Consider the following 13,079-nt stretch of genomic DNA (forward strand, 5'->3'; position numbering starts at 1 on the left):
TAAAGCTGCAACCTTGAGATAAATGGTTGCAGTTTGTTTAAGGCTTCAAAAATTTTGAAATTAAGTAGACCTACCAACCAACAATCTTCACATGATTACAACATGTGAAATATTGATTAAAGCAGCAATAAGTCTCTTTAACTGAATATCCACTTCTTTGATTTGTTTAATGTGAAATGTAAAAGCAGTAATATTGAATATTGTGAAGACACTACAAACAACCCATTATCTTTCAGTTCCTTCCATGCAATTCAAGGACAGCAAGTATGAAAGTTTTGAGAATGATGGCACCGTCAAGGCATTTGTGGTGAGATCGGGTGATGCAAGTCACGTGTCAACCGTTCGTTGCTACACGCGTCAGGATACTGCCAAGGTCATGGACGACTATTTTGAGAGGCCTAACACCAATGCTTCCGTGATTACTTTCATGCCAGGTAAGACTCTTGTTAGCTCAGACGTTTTGGAACTTGTCTTTAAAATAGTAACATGTTAGTAACTAGTAACCTTTGGTATACATTAATATGTCTTCTGGAAATGTCTTTATGTGAAAAGATCTGGGGTAGAATAGGTCTTCAGAAACCCATGCTTGCCATAAAAGGCGACTATGCTTGTCGTAAGAGGTGACTAACGGGATCAGGTGGTCAGGCTCGCTGACTTGGTTGATGCATATTATCTATCCCAATTGCGTGGATTGATGCTCGTGATATCAATCACTGGATTGTCTGGTCCAGACTCGATTATTTACCGCCCGCCATCATGTAGCTGAAATATTGCTGAGTGCTGCGTTAAACAACAAAACAACAACAACAACAAGAAATTGCCCCGTGGGGATTTTGGGTTAGAATTGCTTCCCAGCATCTTCTGCCAGTCATAAGAGGCGACGTATGGCTTTGGTGGTCAGGCTCAGTGACTTTGTTGATTGAATGTCATTGTATCCCAATTGGGGGATTGATGCTCATGATGTCAGTCACTGGATTGTCTGGTCCAGACTCGATTATATACAGACCGCCGTCATATAGCTGGAATATTGCTGAGTGCGGCCTTAATCAGCAAACTTATACTAATGCTTTATGTGAAAATATGTTGAAAATATAATGATGTTCCAAACATATCAATGATGCATGTTCATGTGAAACATGTCGGCATGTTGTGAAAGAGTTAATGATAAGAAGAAGACTGCATTGCTTCACTATTAGCCTGAGAATACTTCCAGCAATACTTTGTGGGATGGCCCAGTGGTGGTTGTGTTTGAGCTTCATGCTCAAATCTCAGGTTTATTCAGTAAACCTATTCTTTGTGTTCCTGTCCTCAAATATTGCTAAGGGGCAGTGGGGTAGCCTAATGGTTAAAGCGTTTGCTCGTCACATCGAAGACCTGGGTTCGATTCCCCACATGGGTACAGTGTGTGAAGCCAATTTCTGGTGTTCCCTGCCATGATATTGCTGGAATATTGCTAAAAGTTGCGTAAATCCAAACTCACTCACCCACTCAAATATTTCTTAAAGTGTAAATCAGTATTCGTGTACTCTTCACCATATTCAGGTGATATCCATTCAGGATTAAAGAAGGTCTCCATTTGAGAATCCACACCATGGGAACTCCGAGTGAGTGAGTTCGGTTTAATGCCGCTTTTAACTGTATTCCAGTTATATCACGGCATGTCAGCCTAATGTGGGATGAAAGCCCCAAGTGATGCAGGTCTCAGATGTTAACCACTTCGGTGAAACCCACGAGCACGGGTATGGTGCTGACAAACCTAGAAACATAATCAGGGCGAAGCGGGATTTGAACCCACAATCATAGGTTTCTGGCGTGCCCAAGGGACGCAACACTGCACCGCGAATTGTGGCGCTTTAGACGACTTGGCCACCCGTGCCTCCATGGGAATTCCGAGTTAGAATAAATCACCAGCAACTAGTGATGGTCGTTACAGGTAACCATATTTTTTACCTGGTCAATAGGGTGTCGATGTTTATAGTGTGTCATTGTATCTCGACAGTGTGGATCGTTGTTCACAATATCAATCACTGGATTGTCTGAGCCGGACTCGAAATTTACAGTCTGCCATCACATAGCTAGAATAATCCTGTTTGCGGCTATAAACAATTACCAATCATAAAAATCCAACAGTTTTTTTTATGTCTTCAGGTAGCGATGCAGAAAAGTTGAAATCTATATTCTGAGAAAATATCCTTTCCCAAAATATCAGTCATCAAAACCTTGTTCCAAGTGAAACCAGCTGAATAATTGCTTGGGAGTATTTCTGGCGCTCTTTCCAACTGAATGTTCATCTCAAAGAAAATTTGGCAGACTATATTTATTCTGCATTATTATATCCTCTTCCTTGTGTATTTCGTCCAGACAAAACAAAGAGAATACTGACGATCAGCAGAAAACCTATTTACCTTGCCACAAACTATAATGTTGCTTATGACATTCAGCATATGCTATGCGTTTTTCCTCGTAATAACATCTTTGTTTAAACGTGGTGGAAGACAAAAGAGAAATTTGGGGATCTTTGTTTCTGATGAAAACAATATCATGTTGAGCGTACGCTGACAGGACATATGCTGCTTAGATCTCTTTGCTTCAAAAACACCATGCAGCTTCCCTCCCACTGTGTGGACAAAAAAAATGGCTTCTGAAGTACAAGTCACGTGTGTCAGGATCCGCCCTGCTGGAAAGCGAAAACATTAAGATCAGTGTCCGAGTAAGACACCTACGTTTGTTCTGGCAACGGTTAGATAATGAGTTGTGCAAACCGAGGGGAAGTAGTATGTTAGGACAACAGGGAAGTGACATTTCGTTTGAGGAATGGGAAGCACCTGTTGCAATCATCACAGACTTCCTACTGCTTGGTGGAAGACTAATTAGGTGTATGTGCATTTGTACAATAACATGGCAAAGGAAATTAGGAACAAAGGGAAATATGTAAACAATATTTCTGGTCTATAAAGTAGGTATGCCTAGGTTTATTTCTTATTTTCTTGATCAATTTCCTAAGAACTTTTTTTTTTAAGAGTAGGCAAACAAATGAATTCTCAGGGTTGGTTTGAGGTTATTTCCTTATCTTATGAGTAAAATATATCTTCAAATAAAATTTTGACTATTATTACAATCAAACCACATTTATTTTATTTTATTTATTGTTTTTTGTGAGATTAAGGACAGGCAAATCTGTTAACTAAGAAATTGGTGAGGCTATGAGTATTATTGAAACTGTTATAAATTTTGCAGAGATGACTTATTCTTTTGTAATATGTGGTTCTACATCCCCAAAGACCCATGAAGATCCAGGGTAGAATAGGTCTTCAGCAACCCATGCTTGCCGTAAGAGGCGACTAACAGGATCGGGTGGTCAGACTCGCTGTCTTGGTTGATGATGCATGTCATCCTATCCTGATTGTGTGGATCTATGCTCATGAAGTCAATCACAGGATTGTCTGGTCCAGACTCGATTATTTACAGACCGCCGTCATATACCTGGAATATTGCTGAGCAAGGCGTTAAACAACAAACAAACAAATGCAAACTGATAATGTAAAACAACCATTACCACCGAACTGTCTTTCCACACCATCAATCACCTTGCCTTTAAAAAATAAGACAAACATGATTTGCTTCCAGAGCAACTGTTTTGCTTTCAAAAGAGAATGGAGCAATGAATGCAACCTGATCGCTGTGTAATAATGCAAACGTGCAGACCCAAATGTTCCGAGTGCAGGAAGTGGCAGAATGTGCACTTTTTCATGCCAAAAATGCAGTTTGGTGAGATATATGTGTGTTGTTGCTGTTCAGCAGCATTTACCAAGCAAATGTTACCCTGAGATATGCTGAAAAAACTACCTGGAGTTTGATTTAAAAAAATTCCAGCTAATTATTGTTTTTGAGGGGTATTACTTCTATGTATCTGTACTATAAACATGAACCTTACAAACATATTTACTCACTATTTTTTTGGTGTTTGAAAGTCCAGTTTTTAAAATTGAAATTATCTTTTTAAATATATTTATTGATATTAGAAAAGTGAAATGTCAAAATATTTTTAAGTATTGTCTAAGGGTATGAGGGTATGACATTATTATATTGATCTGAATATTATTATACCCCCCACCTAAAAGGGTAGGGATTATGATTATACCAAAGAATTCTGTCAGTCCGTCCGTCCGAGGACATTTTTTTGTGTGACCTAGAACTTGGAAAATACTACATAGATTCTTTTCAAACTTGGTGTAGGAGAGGTGCAGTGCAAAGTTTGATTTCAATATTTGGATTTCCTGAAAAATACAGCTTTTTTTCCCCATTGTTTTTATTTAGAATTTGTTTACTAAAATATTTGTGCGTCCTATAATTAGAAAACAACTTCATGGATTCTTTCCAATTTAGTGAACCATACTAATTTCCATACTAATCAAAGCGGTGCAGTGGCAAGGTTATTTTTAGTATGTGTATTTTCTGAAAACAAAAAATGATTTTTTTCATGTTTTGAACTTAGAATATTTTATTTCTTCAACATTTATGCGAACTATAACTTAAAAACTACTTCATGGATTTTTCCAATTGGGTTTCCATACAGTTTTCATACCAAATGGAGAGATGCAGTGCAAAGGTTGATTTTGACAAGTGGATTTTCTAAGAAAATATTGCTTTTTTCATGTTTTGAACTTAGAAATATGTTGGTGTCAGGGGTATTAGTGAGCCTGCTCACCTTTTGTCTTAGTTCTTCTTGTGAAGGCTTTTAGTTTATATGTATTTCACCGAAAAATGCTTGTTGAATGATAATTTCAGATTAACCGAAGAAGTCAATATAATGTTTTTTGATAATTTAAAATATTTTCATCGATCCGTATCACAATATGACTGAGGTGGTGTTAACTTCATCTAAATTAGAGCTATCTTAAAAACATAAACATGTATGACAGACGAGTTTGCTTTAAGCTTTTTCAAACATATTTTGATTTAATATCTTCAAATATTTTATCTGACGGATAATGGTTTCAGCTGCTGTTCACACAAGTTGATGTAGGATGTTATAGTGTTTATTGCATCAGGCAGATTCATCTACATCCTTGTATACACACAGATGTGTATGCAAACAACATCAGATCTGTCAGGACCATCAACAATTTGTTCTGAAGTTTATAACTGTTTGCGGAGACCTTCAGATAATAGGGGAAGTGGCAAGATAGACTAACTGTCTCTCTGAATTCCTGCGAGTATCTTTATGTTTATAGCACACCGAACCTTTCATAGGATGTGGAAATAAATGGCTTACACATTTGAGCGGCACACTGTGGAGGATCTTTGTCAGTCTTTGTTTTCAAACTCAACAAGATGGAAAACAGATGTAGTTAAAGCCAAAACACAGCTCTCTTTATTTCACTGAAGAATGGTATTGACATTACCGTATTGGACATATTTCATGCTCTGACTGCTATTGACATTACCTTGGTTGACATATTTCATGTTCTGACTGCTATTGACATTACCGTATTGGACATATTTCATGCTCTGACTGCTATTGACATTACCGTATTGGACATATTTTATGTTCTGACTGCTATTGACATTACCTTATTGACATATTTCATGTTCTGACTGCTATTGACATTACCTTATTGACATATTTCATGCTCTGACTGCTATTGACATTACCGTATTGGACATATTTCATGCTCTGACTGCTACTGACATTACCTTATTGACATATTTCATGCTCTGACTGCTATTGACATTACCGTATTGGACATATTTCATGCTCTGACTGCTATTGACATTACCGTATTGGACATATTTCATGCTCTGACTGCTATTGACATTACCGTATTGGACATATTTCATGCTCTGACTGCTATTGACATTACCGTATTTGACAAACGTGGTCAATAAAAGTATGAAATTTGATAAAAAAAACATCACTAGACAGATGATTTGCCATTTACAATGTATTTCCTGCTCTCCAAGGCTTTGTTTTATCAAGTTGGTTGATTGCGTGTCACCGCACCCCGACGACATGAATCATTTCTCACAATATCAATCACTGAACTGTCTGGCCCAGATTCAATTATTAACTAGTCGCCATCATATGGCAGAATATTGCTGAGTTCTGCATTAAACAACCAAACAACAATGTAATATTAATCACAACTTTGCCGTGACCAGACTTGATTATTTATTGGCTGCCATCATATTGCTGAGTGCTGCATTAAACAACAAACATGCTTAGATAAGAACTCTTGTGATGATAATAGTTGTGACTTTTGAGGTCATCATCAAATCCTCTGGTTGCTACAGGCCTTGCATTCCAGAAAACAGCCTCTGCTCTCTTCAAGGTTCTGTTATTCTTGATGCCAAATTTGGTAACTATGGTAATCTGGATTAGGATGTCGTTTGCCCGCCTGGCTGTAGAAATCATTATATTAGGCCAAAGATGAGAAGTCCTCCTCTCTTGGTGGGATGTATGTTTACATGGAACATGTGTGTGGGGGAATGAATTACTCCTTTGTGTTTGCTTCAGAAATAAATCTTAAAAAAACTTTGCCAACATATGGTTGGTTTCAGTTGCAGGAATTTTACACGAAGGAAAGAAATTGCATCCTTTGTTTTTGTGTATAATGTGATGATAAAAATGGATCCAATGCTTCATCCATAATTTATGAATGTATAGTTTTATAGAATGAATCATTTGTACAGCGATGGGAATGATACCTCATTGGTCTTTAGGAGTGGATTGGATACATGCGAAAAATACTTTGATTACAGTGAGTGAGTGTGTGAGTTGGGTTTAACGCCGCTTTTAACAGTATTCCAGTTATATTGCAGAGTGTTAGCTTAATGTGGGAGGAAAGCCCGATGTGATGCAGGTCTCAGACGTTTACCACTTTGGTGAAACCCACAAGCACGGGTATGGTGCTGATGAACCTAGAAACATAATCGGGGCAAACCGGGATTCGAACCCACAATCATAGGTTTCTGGCGTGCCCAAGGGACGCAACTCTGCACAGCAAATCGCGAGGCCTTAGACTACTGGGCCACCCTTGCCCCCACTTTGATTAAATGTAAGAAAACATTTTCGGCCACTTTTATGAAAAAACAATATGTGTTAGTATGGGGCAGATAAATAAAATTTATGTATTAAAAAAGGCTGAAAAAATCATTTGCAGTCCATGGAATCCAGGAAGATAAAATGGATGACTGTAGGGAAAGTACCACCAGTATCTTCATTCACACACATAATTTAGCCAAACTATACAGTGGTGATCATAGAAACCAATTTAATCCATTTAGAAAAGAATATATGTTTATTCAAATTATTAATGTCATTTTGTTACTTTCAAGGTGAATACGAAAAGATCTGTGAAGTTCGTCTGACCAATGACAGCATCTATGAGGAGGACGAGAAGTTCCGCCTAGTACTTGGCAACCCGCTCAGTCCAGGGTTTGGTATCGCCAAGATTGGAGAGAAGAACTTCACAACCATCACAGTCAAGGACAATGGAGATAGTGAGTTGACTAGATAGTGTTGTCCTTACAACAATAAACATACTGTTTTGATGGCTGGTATAAACCAGTGTTAAAAATCTCCCGATTTATACATATAACTTGTGAGACCTCCAACATTGAATGCACTATATGCTTCTAGGTTTCAAAATACATTTTAAGCCCAATTACTGTATACATGCAGCCATCATTCCACATGATGTCAGGGAATGGTGGAGAACAGTCTTCAGTTCTTACTTGGGACTGAGGTTTGGGTGGTCAGTGTGGTTTATGGCATATAGCACATACGTCTTCCATGTTAGACGTGTAGTATAGAAACATCACTTTAAACTCTCATGGTACAGATTGGGTTGCTCACATTTAGACCAGATTCTCTTTTTGGGGGTTTATGGATTTTGATAGTGAAAGATTTGGTCAGTAGATAGAAAAATTTTACAAATAAAATGCATGGTACAGGAATTTTTTAAGCTTCTTAATAATAAATTGATAAATAATAATCTGGCCCTGGTTGTTGTTGTTGTTGTTATTATTATTGTTGTTGTTATTTTCTGACAGCGCCATTTCAATTGCCATTTATTGTCAAAGCAATCTTGACCGTCGGTGATAAATACCCGTCATTTTGATTTTTTTTACCTAATATATAGGAAGTTTCTTAATTATAATACATCCTCTCACGCTCATCTGCACATCTGTTTTGGCAGAACGATCATTACAGAAAGTAATGTCGGAAAAACAACCGTAATGTCATTTGTAGCAGTCAGCGTAACGAGTCTGTTTATTACCCCTGTGAGTGAAATATGTATGAGAACGTGCATAATGGAGGGTACACCTCAGTTTCACAGTCTCTTGTATTGGGGAAGTGCCAGGTTCGAGAAGCTTGTAAAGTTTATCACAGGAAAAATCAGCCCAAACTCAATTATCTTTTATTTTGTTTGGCTGCTATTGGTATGTGAAAAAAAAAAGGATGAACTTTGAGATAAGTCGCGACACATGAATGTTATGGCTTTAGTTTTGATTGAAATGTTCACATGCAATCTACACAAACAAAACTACATGGTGGAGGATTGATGCAACACAATGGAAATTTTCACACCTGGGTCAACCTGTATATTAACCAAAGATCATGTAACTATAACAAAGAATAACACGCTTTATCATACCTCCATGGCAGAATGATGAGATCTGATTGGTACTTGCGATATTGATGAAACTGTGTAGGGCGGTCGGGTAGCCTTGTGGTTAAAGCGTTCGCTTGTCACGCCGAAGACCCGGGTTCGATTCCCGACATGGGTACAATGTCTGAAGCCTATTTCTGGTGTCCCCCGCCATGATATTGCTGGAATATTGCTAAAAGCGGCGTAAAATCATACTCACTCACTGAAACTGTGTAACCCGCCTTGGAGTGTAATAAATTTCTCAGCGGAGGAATAGATCTCTTATACCCCGCCACGAGCAAGTCAGGTTGCACGTGAATTTCTGAGAGGCAGAAGCAAAAAGTAGAACGCTTTTCCCAAGTCAATGAAAATCACATAACTCAGCTCAATCGAACAACTGTTTTCTATAAATTTTGAATTTGTTGGAATTCTTTTACAATGTTATATCGAAACATGTTGGTAAGATAAATTCATTGTAGCAGGATCCCTCAGGGTACATGGGGTTTTATGTGTCCCTCTTTAGGTTTTATACCACTCGCCTACAACTTATAATGGTTAATTTTGTATAAACTTTATTTAATTTTATTTTTAAAATGATTTCAATGTGTAAGCACATGTTTTTATAACCTCTGGTATGTCTGACCTTGATTATTTACAGGGTGCTGTGTGATATTACTGGAATACTGCTGACTGCAACGTTAAACAACAATCCAAACAAACAATGATATTACTATTGTATAACATTTGTTGTCCTTCAGAATCTGTGGTCATGTTTGAGAAGACCAAGTTTGTGGTGAAGGAGCCCATGTTTAAGGAAGAGACGTCCATCGTGAAGATACCAGTGATTCGTGTCGGAGACATAGGAGAGACGGCTGTCGTCACTGTCAACACCAAGGATGGATCAGCTGATGCTGGCAAAGACTACAATGGCATCTTCAAAGGTAGGTATCAGGGCGGTCGGGTAGCCTAGTGGTTTAAGCGTCCGCTCGTCACGCCGAAGACCCGGGTTTGATTCCCGACATGAGTACAATGTGTGATGCCAATTTCTGGTGTCCCCCGCCGTGATATTGCTGGAATATTGCTGAAAGCGGTGTAAAATCAAACTCACTCACTCAAAGGTATCAGATCATCAGCCTGTGTTTATTAATTCTGGAGATACACCTTATTACTTATGCCTATACATGTCACTGATATTAATAGGTTTAGTTAAAGTTTTTGAAGTGTAAACAATCATTGCGGCATATCTCGTGTTTTAGAGGTTTATTATTCAATGAATGTTTTACTTCAGTGCTGACATTTGGCAAAAATGTGTCGAGACAGGAAGTTGAGATCGAGATATTGCATGATGGGAAAAAGGAGATGAGAGAGGTATTCACTGTCCATCTCAAACACAAAAGTGGTGTCGCGGAGATCAAGGTGAGTGTCCCCTGTGGTGCACACTGTTCCAAACTAGACATGGTCGACAGTTGAAAAAACTTTTAATTTACTTCGAGGATATTGTACTTGATTTGTTAAATTTGTAGCAGAAACATAAACTTCTTCTTTTTAAATCTTACAAAATCATTTGAAAGAAGAAGAAATGCAAAAGATTTTGATAAACATTAACATTTTATATTTTTTTACATAACCTATCTCACACTATGCATAGTATATAAGTATACAACTCAATGTAAAATTTTCACTTTTGTAATTTTGTTGAGACTTTCATTTCCAGTGTATTTTTATTAAATTAACCTCAAGTCATCTCTGAAAATGTTTATATTCTTATGGCATAATTAGCAAGAAAATTAACCAATTAAACAAATTTTAAGCAGATTAGCGACTTCTGACTTCTGTTCCTCTTCTGTTTTCACATTTGTTCAATACAGTGTCTGACTGTTGAATTATTTTTTTCAGAATCCTAAAGTGATGGTGTTCATTGAGGAGAGAGTGAAAGTAGCTGATGTGACGTTCCCGTCACGCCCTGCTGTGGTGTCACTCCGAGACTATGACAGTGTCACCGACACCCTGCGCAGCCCCATACAGGGCTACCCTGTCGTCTGTGTTACAGTGAGTAGATGACAGCTTCACTGCTGATCCAGGGGGGTCAGGTAGCCTAGTGGTTAAAGCGTCCGCTCATCACGCCAAAGACACGGGTTCGATTCCCGACATGGGTACAATGTGTGAACCCCATTTCTGGTGTGCCCTGCCGTGATATTGCTGGAATATTGCTAAAAGCGGCATAAAACCATACTCACTCACTCAATCACTCACTCAACTACTGACCCAGGGTCCACTTGCACAAAGCAACCTTAGCCCTACGATGATCGTAACTTCCCTACTCTAACATAGATTTGCGATAGTCATAAGCTTTGATCACTTTGTGAAAATAGTCCCAGAGCCTTGTTCCACAAAGAGATATGAAATGCAACTATCTTAACACCCATACTTAAACATAGTCTTACAATATGATCACTTTGTGAAAATGGTTCCAGAGCCTTGTTCCACAGAAATATATTAAATACAGCTATCTTAGCTCCCATACGTTAACATAGGCTTACGATAGTCATAGTGCTATGATCACTTTGTGAAAATGGTTCCAGGGCCTTGTTCCACAAAGAGATCTTAAATACAGCTATCGTAATTCCCATACTAAAACAGACATGCTGCTTAATCGTGCCTAAAAGAGAATCAAAAATCTCTCCATATGACTGAAGGACTTCCTTATTGGGATTCAGGAGCAGAATCGGTCTCAGTATGTTTTTGTGATAAATCAGAGTTGAGTGGTAATAATGACTGCTTTTTTTTTTGCTGGATTACCATGAGAAACAACATTGTTGTACCCTGAATCTGTGGATTATTGCTTGTGTTATTGACTACTGACTTTTGGTTCCTCTGTCTTGATATTTTTAACAGTGGCAAAATTATTTGTTGGGTGGTTGGTTTGTTGTTTAACATCGCACTCAGCAATATTCCAGCTATATAACGGTGGTCTGTAAATAATCGAGTATGGACCAGACAATCCAGTGATTAATATCATGAGCATCGATCCACGCAAATTAGGATTGATGACATGCATCAACCAAGTCCAGTGAGCCTGACCACCCGATCCTGTTAGTTGCCTCTTACGACAAGCATAGTCGCCTTTTACGGCAAGCGTGGGTTGCTGAAGACTTGTTCTACCCCGGAATCTTCATGGATCGCAAAATAATTTGTATTGTTGCCCCTTAAACTACACTCTTGCTCTTCTCATGATCAATCGTGCAAACAAACCAATGCAAAGATATTGCTGGAAATATGCTTAAACCATGCTCACTCACTCAATCACAAAACAATGGTGAGTAGTATGAACTCAAGTGTATGACACCTCCTCCATGGTCTTGTGGTAGCTAGAGCCTCCACTTGGAAAGCAGAAGTTCGGGGGTTTGATCCCCGGCCTCAAATACCAAAAGACGTTAAAAGATGGTACTTGTTGTTACCCTGTCTGGCGCTCGGCATTAAGGGGCTAAAACAAGGACTGGTTGGCTCGATCAGTATACTGTGTCAGAGTGGGGTATTCATGTTAAACTGCGGCATGATATCTCAATTGGCTAGCACTATAATATCGGCATCAGTCTGGACTAGAACAAGCAGACACACACACACCCAGGTGCATGTACGTCACGATGCACAATGCTATAAAAATGCCATATAAGTGTAAAAAGACCCGTGAAGATTCCGAGGTAAAATAGGTCTTCAGCAACCCATACTTGCCGTAAAAGGCGACTATGCTTGTCGTAAAAGGCGACTAATGGGATCAGGTGATCAGGCTCACTGACTTGGTTGATGCATGTCATCGATCCCAATTGCGTGGATTGATGCTCATGATATTAATCACTGGATTGTCTGGTCAAGATTCGATTATTTACAGACCACCGTCATATAGCTGGAATATTGCTGAGTGCGGCGTAAAACAACAAACCAACCAATCAACCAACCAAGTGTAAAAATCTGAAACATGACATTAAACCCCATTTTACCTCACCTCATGTGCATGTTCTACAAGGTTCAAATAGCACTCTTTATTTCTACATATCTACTGGAAGTTTAAATGAGGCACAACAGCCTCACTGGAGGATGATATTGTCCTGTATCCCATTTCATGACTGTGCCTTCAATTACGCCAGAACTAAAGTGTAACATTGTTGGAACTTTGTATCACATTTCACAATGGAAACACTATCACTCCCATGTCAATGAAAACCTGTGGATTGGGAACTCAAGCCTTCATGAAGCCTGTATCCTGTAGACAGATTTTTTTGTAAACATGTAGAAAAACAAATATCTCAAAGGAAAACACAAAGAATGCATTCATTCTTGTTGGAAAATGTTCCCACACATTGCTCCCTCATGCAACTGTGATGGACTAGGTCATTTTTGTTACCAGCCACTTAAGTACAGGCAGGG

The 13,079-nt window shown here is 38.6% G+C and overlaps 1 protein-coding gene across 1 annotated transcript in view; it reads left to right on the forward strand.

Moving 5' to 3' along the window:
• Positions 1-13,079, forward strand: part of LOC124132698 (FRAS1-related extracellular matrix protein 2-like) — a 219,246-nt gene that overhangs the window by 184,318 nt on the left and 21,849 nt on the right. The window contains exons 10-14 of the mRNA XM_046496760.2: positions 237-434; positions 7,339-7,503; positions 9,413-9,595; positions 9,943-10,070; positions 10,551-10,703. Coding sequence (XP_046352716.2) covers positions 237-434; positions 7,339-7,503; positions 9,413-9,595; positions 9,943-10,070; positions 10,551-10,703 — 827 coding nt within the window. The remainder of the gene's footprint in view (positions 1-236; positions 435-7,338; positions 7,504-9,412; positions 9,596-9,942; positions 10,071-10,550; positions 10,704-13,079) is intronic.

Source organism: Haliotis rufescens, unplaced genomic scaffold (genome assembly GCF_023055435.1).
Source record: "Haliotis rufescens isolate VD_foot unplaced genomic scaffold, xgHalRufe1.0.p SCAF_7, whole genome shotgun sequence".
Lineage (NCBI taxonomy): Eukaryota > Metazoa > Mollusca > Gastropoda > Lepetellida > Haliotidae > Haliotis > Haliotis rufescens.